We start from the raw sequence: 17,254 nt of genomic DNA, 5'->3' as shown, positions 1-17,254 counted from the left end.
GGATTTGCACCTCACCTATGGTGGTCCAGAGCTCGACTGGGAGCCTGAGGTGAGCATCTACTCGGATGCGGATTGGGCCTCCAACGCCGATCGCAAGTCGATTAGCGGCTACGTTTGCACGCTCGCAGGAGGAGCGACTTCTTGGAGCTCGAAGAAACAATCTTCGGTTGCTCTTTCGACTGCTGAGGCGGAGTACATCGCCACCACTCACGCTGCGAAGCAAGCTCTTTGGCTTCGCTCTCTATTCGACGAACTCGGACTTCCCCAGCCTTCGACTACGACTATCTTCACGGATAACCAAGCTGCCATCGCCATTTCTCGTCACCCGGAATTCCATGCACGTACCAAACACATCGACATTTCCCTTCATTTCCTACGCGATCTTGTCAACTCTGGAAAGCTCAACACGGTTTACATTAACACTCTAGACAACCTCGCCGATATTTTCACCAAGGGACTCACTCGTACGGCTCATAACGACTTCACTTACCGACTCGGACTTCTCCCTCTCGGATGCACGACCAAGGAGGAGTATTGAGTTATTTCGGACCTTCCATGTACACTACGGACCTTCGATGTAGTGTACAATGTTTCTTCTTATTACTCCGTTATTGTTCGTCCATCCGATCGAGTTATTTCGGATGGATTATCTCTGGGATGTGCTCGGACACTCCCTCTTCCTTGTGGTATTAGTTTACCCTCATGTTATTCTATTATCCACTGTAGCTACTTGAAATGTATTTAAGCTAGCTACTCTCGAATCGATTCGATATTGCATTCGCCCCACATCTTGTTATCTCATATGCTAATATGACCGTAGCAGGGAGAGGCAACTCAGTGATAGGCTGAGAGATTGAGTCATATGAGAAGATAGTAAAGGCTCTGCTTCACGGAAAAGGGAAGAAAGAGTGTGTCTTGTGCCAAAACGTTGCACTGCGAAGCTGGCTAGCGCTTACGCTGGAGCGCGCATGCACACGAAAGATAGGGGTGGGAGTCCGATGATCCGCTTTTCCACGGCAACCTCTCCATCCACAAGCTTATACAGCCCTCGCTGTTCTATATATCGCATACGACCGTCCTTCCAAAGAAAGAAAACCAATAGGAAACTTACCCCTGGACACGGAACGGTGAACGACACACTTTCAACCGTTCCTGAGGGTGGCAGGGGCGACGTTTTCAAATGTCAACATGGACAACTTGAACGACTTCGTGGATCGTCTGCAGGAACAGACCCCCAGCTGTGACAAAACATATAATTTCGGCGGGTTACTGTGGGGCTCACTACGACGAAAGTGATATGGATGGGCTTCTTGCTGCTTCCTGTCAGTGTCAATGGACATTGCCCACGCACAGCCGCATGCTGGCAGTGCCGCCCACAATTTGCCCTAACCCATCTTGGTAACTTATCACCTTCATCTCCAGCCAGAGGACTCTCTGTCTCAGACACTGATGTCGTCGCCGTCCGAAGGCCCCTCCAGGTCGAACGCGACCAGGTGAGTACGCAGGGATAGCATCCATTGCCGTCCTCTGACATGAAGGATACTGTGACAGGATGGAAGTCATGGCGAACGACGCATCATCTCTCGCTGCGCACGCAGCCAGCGACATAGGCCCGAAATTCAGCCTCGGTAAAGGCAACACCGTCTCTGGGGGGACGATGATTGCGGGAGACTATATTAGTACTACCAATATCCAGAACATCTATCCCAACGCCGAGCCCACCGACTCTCCTGAAGCTCGTGGTGTGTATTGGATCTCTTATTCTTCATTCGCTCTTACCTTACGGCCTACCTAGACGCTCTGATATCCGACATTACCTCTTGGTTCGATCTCAAGTCGAACTCGAGAGCAATCCACAATGATGTGAAGAAGAAACGAGACTGGTTCGTCAACAGCAAAGAGTACAAGGCTTGGAAAAGCACAATGGGCGCTGTTCTTTGTGGTACCGGCATACGTGAGCTTGCTTCTTTTCGTCTTTTTACGATGTCGTCTGATGGATATCGAAGCCGGTGCTGGGAAGACAGTTTTAATGTAAGAGCGGTGCAATTTGGAATGGACTTATTGCTAATCGATTGTCAGGTCCCGGGTTGTCGATGACCTATTACCACTCGAAGAATCTGTAGACCAGAAGACCTGCATCCTTTTCGTCTACAACCGTTACAACGAATCTCTCTCGATTGGCGACATCTTGAAAGGATTCATCCTTCAAATTATTCAACGCCATAACCATCTCGTGGACCTCGTGAAACCCCTTTATCGCCGTGGTCGGCTTGAGAAGACGAATCCATCCGAGTAGGACCTTCAAAACTTGCTCCGCAGTCTCGAGGGCCACTTCCACCGCATTTACTACGTCGTTGACGGTGTTGATGAAGTCAACAACAACAACCGGTTCGACCTTATCCAGGTCTTCAAACGACTGCAGGGGAATATCATCTTCGCTTCTCGGCCCCTGGAACATCTCCAAACCGAGTTAGAGGGCGCTCGATATCTGACATTCCTCGCGCAGGACGAAGACCTCCGACTGCTCATTGAGGACAGGTTGAGACGATACCCGGGCTTGTGTCGCATCTTGAAGAGGGACAATTACCGGGAGGAAGCTACTAGGAAAATAGCTGACAAGGCGGCAGGAATGTGAGTGGGATTCTTTTTTCCTCTTACCTAGCACCTGCTGACGCAACATCTGTCCAGGTTCCTCCACGCTGCTCTGCAGATTGAGGCACTGCGCACCTGTCTGTCACCTGCTGCCATTGAGGCGAAGCTCGAGGAGTTTCCCGCCGGAATAGAGGGAATGTACGCAAATAGTATCTCGCGAATCGAAAGTCAGGACCCAGAGCTCGTCCGGATTGCCAAGCAGATGCTTTTTTGGCTCGTCTTTTCCCGCGGACCACTCTCGTTGCGGGACCTCCAAGCCGCCCTTGCTGTAAACCCCGAAACGCACAGCATTGAGGAGGCCTTTATGCCGGACGAACAATCCATCATTGACCTGTGCTGTGGTTTGGTCGAATTTAACGCGGAAAGTAATGTCGTTCGATTAGTTCGTGAGTGTCGCCACCCTGTGTCGCCGGAGTCGTGTGCTCACATTCTTTAATCCAGATTTCACCGCCAAAGACGCACTGGAACCCATGCTCCGCAAGGATAATCCCCAGCCCCATCTCTTCATCAGCAAGGTCTTGGCTCAACGGATGGTTGACCATAATATACCTCATTTCGCCATCGCAGAGCACGAAGATTTCGACGCCCTCATTGAACAAAAACCACTTCTGGGTTATGCCTACCGACATTGGGGCACCCATATTCTGGAGTGCGGAGATTCACCCGAAGCAAATCATATCCCGATGGGTTTTCTACGCCGGTGTACCTCCTTCCCCTGCAAGCTCTACGGCCCGGGAAGCGCCCTCGACCTCTTGCAACCACTCCACGTCGCTGCTCATTATGCCCTCCCGATATACTTAGAGCATACTTTTGTAGGCGATGGAGACCCCGATGTACATCCAATGCCGAACACAGCCTCGTCCCAGGGTGCGTCCCAGCCAGCGGGCCAACACACGGAAAGTGCTACTATCAACGAGGGTACGATGCTATTTTCGACTGCACTGATAATAGCATCGGCTCTTGGCCACCTCGACTTCGTAAAACAGCTCCTTCAAATTCAGAGCGTCGATGTCAATGCGAACGATAAAGAGGGTGTCTCAGCATTACACCTGGCATCCGTGTTAGGGCATAGGGAGATCGTCCAAGAGCTTTTACAGGTCCCCGACATCGACGTCAACGGTACAGACAACGACGGGTGGACAGCACTCATACTGGCCTCGCAAAATGGCCACGATGGAGTGGTCAGCCAGCTCCTCCGGGTCCCCGGCATCGAGGTCAACGCTGCAACCGCCGAAGGAGTGACTGCACTCATTCAAGCCTCGCAAAACGGCCATGATGGAGTGGTCAGCCTGCTCCTCCGGGTCCCCAGCATCCAGGTCAACGCCACGACCAACATCGGGGTGACTGCACTCATGCTGGCCTCGCAAAACGGCCACGATGGAGTGGTCAGCCAGCTCCTCCAGGTCCCCGGCATCAAGGTCAACGCTGCAACGACCGACGGGGGGACGGCACTCATGCTGGCCTCGCAAAACGGCCACGATGGAGTGGTCACCCAGCTCCTCCGGGTCCACGGCATCGAGGTCAACGGTGCAGACAACAACGGGTGGACGGCACTCATGCTGGCCTCGCACAACGGCCACGATGGAGTGGTCACCCAGCTCCTCCAGTTCCTGGGAATTGACGTTGATGTTGCTAACTCTGCTGGCGCGACGGCTTTATCTGCAGCGCAGGAACAGGGACACACGAGCGTCGTAGAGCTGTTAACCAACTTCACTTGCAACCGATCGAATCCCGTTGGCACTACCCAGCGAGAGAAAAGACGGCTGCATTCTCCTCCCAGTGACTCTGAGACGCCTCCCAAGAGAACTCGTTTATAGGATTGTAGCATGCGATAGACAGTCAGGACCAATTGATAATTCGTACTCTATGTCACTACAAGTAGTGGTCATTCCAGTAAACGCCTGTAGTAAAGGATATAGTGCCAGTCTTGTTACTTAGCTTCCCGTCAACCCAATGTGAACCACGCTCAATTCCGTACCTAACGAACAACTTATTCCCCGCAACATTCAGACCATGGTTGGAAACTCGAGTCAGCAATGATCATCTTACCCATCATACACCCATTCTCGTAAGCTGCATGTCCAGTAACACCGATATCCCGCTGGAGAACCGACAAGTTCCCCGTCGAATCGACTAGAATCTGCCCCGGTGCACCCGCTAAACGGCGTGAAGGACAAGAGTGACCCTCCTTCCGGGCGCAACAAAGAGCGGGTTCGTCGGCTCCGGCGCACCACAAGGGCACAGCACGAGTATATATCAAAATAGTAGAAGTGAACTCGGCTAGCCTTCGGCGAGTTCTACCAATCTGGCCGTTTAATGCATACATTAGCGACTTCCACCAATCTGGTCACCCGCCATTTACAGTCGTGGACAGTCAAACCCAGCAAATTTTTGGAGATGTGGGTGCTGCCTCCGAAACCAATCGGAATCGAGTTGTCTCATGAACAGGAGCTTATGACCCAAGTTTGAGCAAAATCCGTCGGGGAAATCCCAAGAAACAGGCCTTTTAGTCGCACCAAGGCCAAAATATTGGCCGCCGACCCATTTTTGCCCCTACAAACACGAAACATAGCGCAAATGACTCCTTTTCAGGAAAGGTTTCCGCTCCCCAAGTTTCGCGCTTTTTGGTTCATTGGTTCCGTCAGAAAATGGGCATTAAGTGTACCCAAAAAAGGAAGGTTGTGCGCTAAGAGGAGGCCTCGCGGCCTGGGGGCGCCCATTGCCTATAGCTCCCCCTCTCAGTTCACCTTTCTTCTGCATTAGAATTGATATATTCGAACTCACGGCCATGTTTAGAGTGCCTTTGTACCGCCACCTCGCTATCTGGACCATGTCCCGCTCAAAGAATTTCTGGTGAATACCCTCGAAATATTGGCCAAGGACAAAAAGGCGTGGGAAAAACTTCGGAGAGGCGTTTTTCGACGTCTTTCGCAAATCTACGTCTCCTGACAAAAAATTGGACCGAACGATCAAGTCTTTGTCGAGAAATCAGCGATATACCATATTTGTCGAGTTTGACTGTCCACGACTGTACTCCGTAAAATACCGACGCAAGAATCAAAACGGGGCTTTGGCGGAGGGCAGGCCTCTTGGCGCCCATTTTGGGTCAGCGCTCGCCAAAATTGGGAGCTACGAAGTACACATAGTCTCCCTGCGTCTATGTGCGTCTATGACGCCCCCAAGGAAAATAAATGGGGTGTCCATGCAGTTCCCCTTGGCTGCCAAAGGCTTTTGCTTAAACATCCCTGCAAAATACACCCTACCTCCTACCCCCGAGACTTTAACTTAGATAGAATGCTGCAGATTATCGGGATTGTGGTCGTTTGGTAAGGATTAAATTACTTCAGCTAATCACAATCTATCGGAATGAACATATTTGTATCGACCTCAAAAAGGCTGGGCATGACGGGAAAGGCGGGATGGGGCGGGATGATGCAGCGAGATCTGTAGAACTCGGTGCCAATGGGTCAGAATAGTAGAACTCGGCTACATTAGCCGAGTTCACTTCTACTAATCTGGTTACGCCTCGCACAGCACGAATCCGTAGGAGTAGGTCCTGTCCCTGTCGTCGAGTTGTCGTTGGGGTTGACGGGACCGAGGGGCGTCAGATCGGCCTGAGATGATGTCCACGGTGGTATGCAGCGACGCGTCGGTGTGCTGGTAGAGGCTTGAGTTGAGGTTGAACGGGCGGCTGCGCGGGTCGCGTATCCGAACAGGTTCGTGGCATTGAGAGGTGCAAACCTGTCGTAAAGTGAGTGATACCCAGGCGAAGTATATGGGAAATGGGCTTACCGCTCAACGTTAGTCGTTAGACGACTCGCGTCTTCATTCGTTCCAGTCCGAATTGTCCAGAATCTCAATTTAGGGACGACTCGAGGTCGCATTGCTGGTGTTTACCACAACTCCAATTGAGATAAAGCCTAAAGGCGACAAATTAGTATGGCTCCATGCGGATTTCTCGGACCTCTTGTGCTCGATGCTGCTGATCAATCCCAAGGTCGAGGAGCGCACAGGTTGGGGTTGAAGGGAGGGACGGCGGCGCCGTTCGGCCACGATAGACCAAATTGTGGACGCGCATTGGATGAGCTCAAGCCTCGCTCATCTTTCCAATGAAGTGTGTCGTGCTGGGGGCATTCGATGTTCACGAGGCTGAGATTCAGGTGCTTTCCTGGTTAACGCTGGGGCTGTCCAGTGCCACCTGAATTGGGGGGTGGCGCGGGGTTTGGAAAACGGTGATGTGCGTGATGGGAGAGGATTGGCGAGCAAGCCGGAGTGATCAAGCAAAGTTGCTGCTGCTTCATGTTTTCCTTTGGACGGCGTTCCTCCTCACCAAATACTGTACTACACGACTATATATAAACTAAAGTCATCCAGGCCGGGTTTTTATGCGTCTTCCTGTCCGTTGACAAACCTTTTAACATTATCACAATTTTCGGCTGGGAGCCGCATCAAAGTCTTCAAGGTCCGAGCCACCCCTCCTGCGAGCCTGTAATAAGCGCGGCGTGGGCAAGCCCACCCACGGCCGGCATCCCCTGCCGAACTCCACCAAAACTCACCACCACTTCCAGCGACAGTCGGTGAACCCCGTTGGAACTAGCATCGCGTTCATCGGGGTCCAGTGATCGTCGATGGCATTAGCAATTTCCAGCGAACCCCGGTGAACGACAGCGGCCGAAGGGCCATGATCGATGGATTTTGTCCCGAGTCATCGCTTAATGATACCACCCCCAGTGGACTCCAGTGGCCCCCACCAATCACCACGGGTGGTTCACTTCGACCTTTAAATAGACCATCCCAGCAGCGTAATTACCAGTTTATTTGTAATGGCAATAATGAAGGCACAAGTTATATGGGTTCCGAATGCCACCTTTGAGTAGACACAGCCCCGGGCGCCTATTAGTTGTGCACGCCCCTTCTCCTGAACAGCCGATTTTCAATTCACATAACTGGGTTGTATCTAAGGATCTCCATTATAATTAGTTGATCTTCAAGTTACAAGCAAAGTTTGTGGCTGTAACTCGAGAAAATGGTGGTACAGGAGGAGGCATGTTGGTGCCCGGACCATGAGACTAAGGTAGGTTGCATGAGCCATATCTTCTGGATGGTGTCGTTCCAACTCGTTATTTCAATATGATCTCAAATGCCATATTACAAAGCTCCAACGTATCGATCTTCATCAAAAGTCTGCGGTTAGTTAAATAGAAATTAGAGAGAAACAAATGAATTTCTACCCCACGGGGTATGCAAGAGCCCATATCTTCTGAACAGCACTATTCCAATCAACGATATAGAGGTAGACTTAATTGGTATCCTGCAAAGCTTTAAAGATCAAGATATTGACAAACGTTCGTGGCTAGAACTAGAGAAAACATGTAATTTAGCCAAAGTCCCCTTCCGGCGGGGTTCAGTGAGCTTAACCCCACGTGTTCCGGTGGAGGTCAGCGGGCTCCAGCGACCACCGAGGAGTACGCTGGAGGTCAGTGGGGGCCGGCGGGCGCTGGTCCCTCGAGGTGAGAGGCGCTCAGCGACAGCCAGCGCGTTCCCACACCGGTCCAACGGAGGTCGCTGGCAAATAGTGACAAACACCGAACCCCAGCGTCCACCGATGTTCACCGGAGGACACCAGGGAACTTGCTTCCCGCGCGCATATAACTCCTGCGAGCCTTGATGTGTGCCTTGTCTCCCTCATCGAGTCTGGTTCACGAGACTGAGGACCGTCCTGTCAACGAATGCTGCCCACGCACAGCCGCGGCAATGACGCCCACAATGCGCCCATGCCCATCTTGATACCTTATCGCCGTCATCTCGACAACTCCAATTTACTTCAGATACACTGCTATTGTCGCTGCCCGAAGCCTGTCCCTCCAGGTCGGCCGTCGACCAGGTGAGTTCAAGGACATTGCATCCGCTGCCGCCCTCCTCTGACATCGGCTACCAGGATATTGTGACGGTATGGAGGTCATGGTGAACGAAGTATCGTCTCTCGCTGCAAGCGTGGCCAGAGACATAGCCCCAAATTTCAGCCTCGGTGAAGGCAATACTATCACAGGGGGGACAATAATCGGTGGAGATCTCATCACCCATGTCCACAATATCTACCCCCACGCCGAGCCTCCCGACTCAGCGAAAGCTCGTGGTGAGTATGACCCGCCCTGAAATCTCCGGGCTGCCTTACCGTATGACCTGTCTAGACGCTCTGATATCCGAGATTGCCGCTTGGTTCAATCTCAAGTCGAATGCCAGAGCAATCCACAACGACATGAAGAAGAAACGGATCCCCGAGACTGGAAACTGGTTCATCACGAGCAAGGAGTATAAGGATTGGAAAGATACCAAGGGCGCTGTTCTTTGTGCGACGGGTATACGTGAGTTGATTCCGTTCGATCCTGCACTCCTTGGCTAAACGAAGACAAAGCTGGCGCTGGGAAGACGGTTTTAATGTAAGACCGGAGCAAGCTCGAGTAGACGCGCAGCTAATTGATTCATAGGTCACGAGTCATTGATGACCTCCTACCGCTCGAGGAATCCGCAGACCAGAAGATCTGCATACTTTTCATCTACAACCGTTACAACGAAACTTTCTCGGTTGGCGATATCTTGAAAAGCTTCATCCTTCAAATTCTACAACGACACAGCCATCTCGTGGACCTCGTCAAACCCCTTTACCGACGCGGTCTCCTTGAAAATACAAGCCCATCCGACGACGATCTTCTCAGAGTACTCCTCAAACTGGAAGACCATTTTGATCGCACATACTGCGCCATCGATGGAGTGGACGAAGTCGATCGCAAGAACCTGGTCGACCTGATTCTGGTCTTGGAACAGCTGCAGGGGAATGTGATCTTCGCCTCCCGCCCACTGGAAAGCCTGAGGACGAGTTTGAAGAACGCGGTCTATTTGACGTTGCTGGCGCAGGATCACGACCTCCGACTGCTTGTTGATGACAGGCTGAGGCGGTACAGCGGGCTATGTCGTATTCTGGAGAAGCATAACTATCGAGAGGAGGCGATCAGACGGATAACAGAGAAGGCAGCTGGAATGTACGTGTAGCGTGGGCATATGCAGTACTTTTTTCTTACGGTTTGCTAACACATCCATGTCCAGGTTCCTTCACGCTGCCCTGCAAATCGAAGCTCTCCGCAGCTGTTTGTCGCTTGTCACCATTGAAGCGAAGCTCGACCAGTTTCCCGCAGGGATAGAGGGGATGTACGCAGCTAGCATCTCCCGGATCGAGAACCAAGACCCAGAACTCGTGAAGATTGCCAAGCTGACACTGTTCTGGCTCGTCTTTGCTCGCCGACCGCTCTCGTTGCGGGACCTGCAAACCGCTCTTGGTGTGAACCCGGAAACACACAGTGTCGATAAGTCCCTGATACCAGATGAGCAAGCCATCATTGACCTGTGCTGTGGTCTGGTGGAGCTGGACGCGGAAAGTGCTGTTGTTAGACTTGTCCGTGAGTATCTTTCTTACCCGCACATAGCTGCTATATGCTCATGACTCTTGCTATAGATCTTACAGCCAAAGATGCACTCGAACCGCTTCTCCTCAAGGACTTTCCCCAACCCCACCTCTTCATCAGCAAGGTCTTGGCCCAGCGAATGGTCGACAACAATCTACCTTGTTGCACGATTACCGAACCTGAACAATTCACGACACTTCTCAGCCAGGAACCACTCCTGGATTATTCCTACCGACATTGGGGTACCCATGTTCGGGAATGTGGAGATTCACCCGAGGCCGTTGATGCTGCATTGTCATTTCTGCAGCAGTGCACATCCTTTCCCCACACATATTGGAATCGCCTCGACTTGATGAAGCCGCTCCATGTCGCTGCTTGCTATGGCCTCTCAACCATCTTGGACAACATGGCCTTTGACGATTATGGAATTTCACACTTTCCAGCATCACCGACCTCATCCAGTAGTTCGCCTCAGAGATGCGTCCAACTCTCCGAACCTATCCGAATCAACGATACTACAATGCTGGGTTGGACTGCCTTGATGGTGGCCTCGTATCGTAATGAGGTCGATTTCGTGAAGAAACTTCTTCGAGTTCCATCCATCGACATTAACGCGAGTAAGGCGGGTCAGGTGGCGCTGGAATGGGCCTCCCTATTGGAACAAGGCAAAGGGGATAGCCATTCCGGGAAGGGCCCTGGTGCCAATGACAGCGCCGTGGACGACGGTTGGACTGCGTTGATGTGGGCTTCCTATATCGGTGACGAGCGACTGGTCAACGAGCTCCTCAATTCTCCTGGAGTGGACGTCAACGCTGCAAGCAAAACTGGGTGGACTGCACTCATGTTGGCTTCGCGACACGGCCACAGTAGAACGGTCAGGCGCCTCCTCCAGGCCCATGGCATCAACGTCAACGCTGTGAGCGACAAAGGGTGGACTGCACTCATGCTGGCCGCGGAGAACGGCCATGATGTAGTGGTTAGCCAACTTCTCCAGGTCCATGGCATCAATGTGAACGCTGCCACCAGCGACGGGTGGACCGCGCTCATGTACGCCTCGCAAAGAGGCCGTAATGGTGTGGTCGCACAACTCCTTCGGTGCCATGGCATCGCCATAAATGCTGCGATAAGCAATGGGTGGACAGCGCTAATGCTAGCCTCAGGCTACGGTCACGATGGCGTGGTTCGCCAGCTCCTACAGATGCACGGCGTAGACGTCAACGCGACAGCTAACACCGGGTGGACTGCACTGATGTACGCTTTACAAAAGGGTTACGGTGGTGTCGTCCAGCAGCTCCTCCGGTTTCACGGAACCAAGGTCAACGTGCTGGCCTCGCAAAATGGCCATGAGGTGGTGGTCAAGCAACTTCTTCAGTTCAACGGCATCGACGCCAACAGTGCGAACAACAACGGTTGCACCGCGCTCATGTATGCCTCGCATAATGGTCACGAAGAGGTGGTTAGCCTGCTCCTGCAGTTCCCTGGTATCGACGTCAACTCTGTCACCAACGAAGGGTGGACCGCACTCATGTACGCATCGCAGAAGGGTGGCGATGGAGTGGTCAAACAACTCGCCCAGTTCGACGGCGTCAGCGTCAACAATGCGAACAGCAACGGGTGGACCGCGCTCATGCTGGCGTCGGTGAACTGCCACGAGGGAGCGGTGGCCCAATTACTCCAGTTCGACGATATCGCCGTCAACGCTCTGAGCAAGACCGGGTGGACCGCGCTGATGTACGCCTCGCAAAAGGGGTGTGTTGACGTGGTCGAACGGCTCCTTCGGTTCCACGACATCGATGTAAACGCCGCAGTAAACGGGTGGACGGCACTCACGCTCGCCTCGAAAAACGGCCACGATGGTGTGGTGGGCCAACTCCTCAAGTTCCATGGCGTTGACGTCAACGCTGCGACAAATAGCGGGGAGACTGCGCTCATGCACGCGTCGTATAACGGCCACGATCTCGTAGTGAGCGAGCTCCTTCAGTTCCATGGAGTCGACGTCAACGCGGCGAACAACAATGGGTGGACCGCGCTCATGCATGCCTCGTATAACGGTCACGATCGAGTGGTGGGCCAGCTGCTTGGATTCCCTGGCATCGACGTAAATGCTGCGACTAATGGGTGGACTGCGCTTATGCTCGCTTCGCAGCGCGGCCACGATGAAGTGACCAAGCAGCTTGTCCAGTTTCGGGGAGTTGATGTCAATGCGAACAACGAGTCCCATGACAGGGATTTGAAGTTATAGTTTAACAAGTACTCGCAGCTGATCAAGGCTATCTAGGCATCGTAGCACGGCTTATTCGGTGCCCTGGTATCGACGTTGGTGTGGACTACAGAGCGAGAAAGAGGACATCGTCTGTAGCGCGGCAGAAAGGAGATGCGGAAATTGTGGCATTGCTAACTCGTTTCAATTCAGAATCGATCCAGTACTACTGCGGGCGTATATATGGTTTGGCTTGGGAATTTGATTGTGTTAATGTTCATAGATATATGGCCGTTACTGGTTTTTAAAATTAGTAGGTGCCCGGACGAAACAGATTTGCGTCCAGACAGAATGCTACAGTTAAGCTCGGTCAAGCCGGATCCGGCACGCTCTGGAATTGGCCTGACCTGAGACTCGGAAGATCAAGAATAGAAGTCTTCATGTCAGCACCCGGGCTTCTCTTGACCAGAGGAGTATAAACGAGAACTCACAAGTATCTCACAGTACCCACTCCACTCACTCGCCGGGTCCACCAGATCTCCCTACCCAAACATCCCCAATGTCTTCTTCACTAACCTTCTGCAAACTCATCGGAACACCATTTTCCACATTCACCCGCACCATCGCTCTAGGCTTACACTACAAAGGCATACCCTTCGAACAGCTCCGAACGCCTCCCCAAAGCGACCTCGCTTTCCAACACCATCCATTCGGATATCTACCCTCGCTCGTGATCGAATCCAAGTCCAAGGATGGAAAGTGGTTTACCTTATCGGAGAGCCAGGCTATCGCGCGGTACATCGAGCGAGTCGCGCCCGAGCCTCCGCTTGAACTTTCCGACGCCGAGGCAGGGGAGTTGGGCGTGCTCGAGGAGAAAGTCTTTGAGATGGTGAGCTTGATAGCGTCATTTGGTAAGTATCAAGACCACCCTATTCCAGGCGATCATGATTGGAACTTGGTTACGCGCAGGGTTCCCGGCGCTCGAGGGTGGCGTAATCAAACCCTACGTGAAAGCTATAGACGAGGACAAGGACCCTGCTTCAGTCACTCCCAGCAAGGACGATCAAGGAGTCGTCAACGCCAAACAATTCCTTGACAAGATCGAATCACGGATGGTTCCAGACGCCAAATTCGCGTTTGGCAGCCACCCAACCTGGGCTGACTTCTTCCTCTTCCCCCTCCTGGACGATCTACGAGCCATCCCGGCGTGGGAAATGATTGCATCGGAGAAAATGCGAGAGTGGATTACGAACATGGACAAGCTGGAGGCTGTGTTCAAGACGAAGCCTGGAACACTCTCAGCGGGAGCGAGTCCGTGAAACGCAGAGGTGCGAAAGTAGGATAATAACATGTACATTTTTAAGAGTTACTGCCACCCTGGAGTCCATCTACGTGCGCATATGGTACACTTCGCTTCATTCCTCACCTCCGCCCTCCTTGTCTCTCCACCAAGCCCCCAGCGGAAGACATTGAGAGAAATGGGGGTTCACCTATCCAGGGGCATAAGGGAGTTTGAATACATGATCGTCAATCCGACATACCTGTTTGCATCGTGATCCTCCCGCGCAAACGGTAGGCCCCGAGTACCCAGTTCCCCCACTATCGTGCCAGACTCACGTCAATTCGACATCGCCAAGTCCTAACAGAAGATAGAAACGCACCATTGCCCGTATATTGTTTGGGTAGCTTGCGGTCCACTACTAGTCGTCGACGGTATTTGAGGAAGAGACGTAGTGGGTATCACCGGCGGTCCTTGGAAAGGAGGTTTCAACAGGAAGACTTCTCCAGACGTATCGCTCGATACGTAGAGATTCCCGTTAGGAGCGAAGGACATCCCACAAGGACGGAAGCAGCCTACACATTCGGAGAACATTGAGAAGGGAAAGTACAATGAATGTGGAGGACTACGCACCAGAACGGCATTTCGTCTCATCTTCGTTGAAGAATATGTCAATCGTGCCCGTCTTCGTACCGACCAGATCCAAATCCGACGTCCACTCTCCCGAAGGGGAGTAACTTCCAGGAATAGCGACGACTTTATATCCCTAGCAGCCAGCCACCACATACTCCTATCAGAGCGAACGCAACATCAAGCTCCGATCTGGACAACTCACCAAAGTCTCCGTCCTCGCCGAACTTCCATGCAAAGCAACATACAGATTCCCATCATCCTGGTGCACGCCAAACTTGATATCAAGCGGTGCAGCATGAGGAGGCAAAATCGCGACTGGCTTCTCTGCGTTGATATTACACCAAGCATCGCTGTAGGGGCCATTCGGGTCCTGGACAAAGTATTGCCCGGGTTTGAGGTTCGCGTTGGGGATGTCTTTTTCTTCCCAGACGCTGTAGCAGTAGGGGTAGCCGCCGAAGAATCGTTGGTTTGGTGATGTCGGTTTGCCAACTGGAGAGGACAGTGTCAGTTAGTCAGATTTGGAATGGGTGATCACGAAGTAATCCTAGTATTAGGAAGCTTGAAGTACGGCGAACTGGAATGGTTTGACTCACGTCGATAGATCTTCTCGGCCGGATTATCGTCGTGGATATCGACTCGGACTCCTTCGATCACTCTGTGGGCATCGTCCAGGGAGTTCTCTGAAAGCGAAACGGGGTATATAGGACCGGCGGGAATGGGAGAAATAGAATAATAACATACCGACACTGAAGACATTCCCTGCTCTATCTTCCGCTATGCCCACATCATTCCGTAGTCCATAGCTATTCAGAACTTATATCAGATACCAGGGACATTCGACAACTCCTCCAAAGACAGAACAAGAACTTACCCAAACACCTTGCCATGCGTCCCGTTGTACCTATTCGCATGGGCTGCCAAATGCCGCATATCGAAAACACGAATCTGGCTACGCCCCAGAGCAGGATCCATAGATGGTATGTCGAGGTTCCCGTCCGAGCCCACACTGAGCGAGATATAGTCAGGGAACTTGCGTGAAACGTGGATGCTTCGTGTGATGTGGAATGGGTTGAACATCCTGCAGGGATTGGTCACTAAACGCAAATCGTTCGACAGGAGAAGGAACTAACCCAGTGACAAGCACCGTCCTATTCGTCGCCGTCATCGTCACAGGGTCGTAGTCCCAAGACCAAGCAATGTCCGGGTTACTGCAAGCATACCGGTCAGCTTCCCGCCAAACCAATGTGAATCGCCCTCAGTTCCGTACCTAACGAACAACTTATTCCCCACAACATCCAGACCGTGGTTGAAACTCGAGTCAGCAACGACCATCTTCGTACCGGTCACACACCCATTCTCGTCAACCGTATGCCCAGTAACACCGATATCCCGCTGGAGAACCAACAAATTCCCTCTCGAATCGACCATAATCTGCCGTGGTGCACCAGCGAGACGGCCAAGAACAGGCGTGACCTTCCACCCGGACGCAACATAGAGCGGGTACGTCGGCCGGGGTGCACCAGGGCACAGAGCAGGCTCAGTAGGCGTGGGGCCTGTTCCTGTAGTCGTCGTCGTTGGCGTTGGAGGAACCAGAGGGGGCGCGTTGGTGAGTTGACCCAAATCGGTGTCGTACGCGTCCGATCGGCCTGCGACAGTGTCCAGGGTATGCAGCGACGCTTCGGTGTGCTGGTAGAGGCTTGAGTTGGGGTTGGACGGGTCGATGGGTTTGATGGCTGCGTGTGTTGCGTATCCGAAGAGGTGCGTGCCGTTGAGGTTGATACCTCCTGAGCCTCCAGTCCAGGTTGTGCAGTTCTGTCGTAGGGTGAGCTTTGCTCAAGTCCGTGGACCGTATGGGTTATGGACTTGCCTCGCAACGATAGACAATGCGCTGGTGCGTTCCGTTGGAACCGGAACTACCTAGAATGGTCAATTTAGGCCCATCGAGGGGCTGCGGCGGGGAATACGATCTGCACACGAGCGTAAACATAAATTCCTCGAACACCCAAACGCTACCACGAAAGTACGCACGGCGTAATCCTAGCAGAGATGACGGGTTTGTTATCATCGTCGAGCCAACCAACGACAAGCGGGTTCCCTCGCATCGAGCCTCCCAAGGAGTTGCCGATCCAGCCGGACCTCACAGGTGCGATGAAGAAGCCAACGAATTCGCCTCGGTCTGTGGGGGGAAATAGGTAGCCCCATGCCGTATCGAGGTGCTCCTCATAGTATCGCTGAAAACAGACGCTCGTCAAGTCGTCGCACCATCGCGTGGCTTGGGCACTAGCCAGCAGAACTGTTCAAGCAAATGCATGATCAGTTTAGCTCGAATGGTAATCCAGGAGCAAGAACGACGTACCGTTGAATACCAGAGTGAGCACGGTGCTCACAAGCAAGACCATCTTGTTACACCAGTACAACTTCACCGACTCCCATTCCCTGGCGATATATATCACTATTTATATCCATTCAAACGGGTCATCGTCGGTGGTCAGGAAGTTACTCTAGCTTGAACATCGGAAATTTCATAGAGTCACTTCCCTCGAGGGTCAAACGCTCCCATTTGAACCTCCCATTTCCATCGGCGCACCCTTGTTCCCTACCCATATCAATTATTATCAGTAGAAGTTCGCGAAGCGAAGTCTTTCGAGGCGCCACCATCTATATTCTGTTAGTACACAGCCCCCGTATCGAGCACCGAGAGTGGCAGAGAACCACGGTCACAAGTCCGTTTAGTGTCCACGCTCCTAATTTGAGGCTATATTGCCTCCCAAAAGCGTTCGAACCCTGTCCTTGTAGTCGGCCCTAAGTCGACCTTTCGACGTTTTGATAGGTTCTTGTGCGATAGCACCGTTCCCCAGATCTACAGGTTGATGCAGTCCGGCGAAAACGACGCTGATAGCGGATAAATGTAAAGCAGGTAGGCATGTAGGTGGCTCGTTGACACAAATGTGGAATCGAGGGAACGAGTAGTGGGACATATGACGGAGCCACGCGAGACCACGCGATGAGTGGAGGGGATTCTGAGGGAAC

General features: G+C 52.5%; 5 protein-coding genes across 5 annotated transcripts; 3 read left to right on the top strand and 2 right to left on the bottom strand.

Moving 5' to 3' along the window:
* Window positions 1-1,449: 1,449 nt before the first annotated feature.
* CC1G_09539 (ankyrin repeat domain-containing protein 29) lies at window positions 1,450-4,469 on the top strand (the record flags this gene model as incomplete). Its single annotated transcript, XM_001837936.2, has 6 exons — window positions 1,450-1,493; window positions 1,552-1,742; window positions 1,796-1,883; window positions 2,320-2,631; window positions 2,689-3,038; window positions 3,094-4,469. 6 exons carry the CDS (start codon window positions 1,450-1,452, stop codon window positions 4,467-4,469), a joined length of 2,361 nt encoding a protein of 786 aa, XP_001837988.2.
* Window positions 4,470-6,143: 1,674 nt separating this feature from the next.
* On the bottom strand, window positions 6,144-6,536 carry CC1G_09538 (hypothetical protein; the record flags this gene model as incomplete). The annotated part of the gene is made up of 2 exons (XM_001837935.1): window positions 6,144-6,393; window positions 6,445-6,536. The coding sequence occupies 2 exons, from the start codon at window positions 6,534-6,536 to the stop codon at window positions 6,144-6,146; spliced, it is 342 nt and encodes a 113-aa protein (XP_001837987.1).
* Window positions 6,537-8,604: 2,068 nt separating this feature from the next.
* CC1G_09537 (hypothetical protein) lies at window positions 8,605-12,354 on the top strand (the record flags this gene model as incomplete). Its single annotated transcript, XM_001837934.2, has 6 exons — window positions 8,605-8,788; window positions 8,844-9,017; window positions 9,062-9,092; window positions 9,141-9,692; window positions 9,757-10,106; window positions 10,163-12,354. 6 exons carry the CDS (start codon window positions 8,605-8,607, stop codon window positions 12,352-12,354), a joined length of 3,483 nt encoding a protein of 1,160 aa, XP_001837986.2.
* Window positions 12,355-12,871: 517 nt separating this feature from the next.
* On the top strand, window positions 12,872-13,737 carry CC1G_09536 (hypothetical protein; the record flags this gene model as incomplete). Its single annotated transcript, XM_001837933.2, has 2 exons — window positions 12,872-13,201; window positions 13,251-13,737. 2 exons carry the CDS (start codon window positions 12,872-12,874, stop codon window positions 13,629-13,631), a joined length of 711 nt encoding a protein of 236 aa, XP_001837985.1. The 3' UTR covers window positions 13,632-13,737.
* Window positions 13,728-16,623, bottom strand: CC1G_09535 (cellulose binding iron reductase; the record flags this gene model as incomplete). The annotated part of the gene is made up of 11 exons (XM_001837932.2): window positions 13,728-13,802; window positions 13,854-13,911; window positions 13,974-14,166; window positions 14,225-14,357; window positions 14,427-14,713; window positions 14,818-14,904; window positions 14,966-15,027; window positions 15,096-15,302; window positions 15,576-16,036; window positions 16,249-16,517; window positions 16,581-16,623. 11 exons carry the CDS (start codon window positions 16,621-16,623, stop codon window positions 13,728-13,730), a joined length of 1,875 nt encoding a protein of 624 aa, XP_001837984.2.
* Between the last annotated feature and the right edge of the window lie 631 nt (window positions 16,624-17,254).

This window comes from Coprinopsis cinerea (assembly GCF_000182895.1).
Source record: "Coprinopsis cinerea okayama7#130 chromosome 6 map unlocalized cont3.6, whole genome shotgun sequence".
Taxonomy (NCBI): domain Eukaryota; kingdom Fungi; phylum Basidiomycota; class Agaricomycetes; order Agaricales; family Psathyrellaceae; genus Coprinopsis; species Coprinopsis cinerea.
This window is presented reverse-complemented; position numbering and strand designations above follow the sequence as displayed.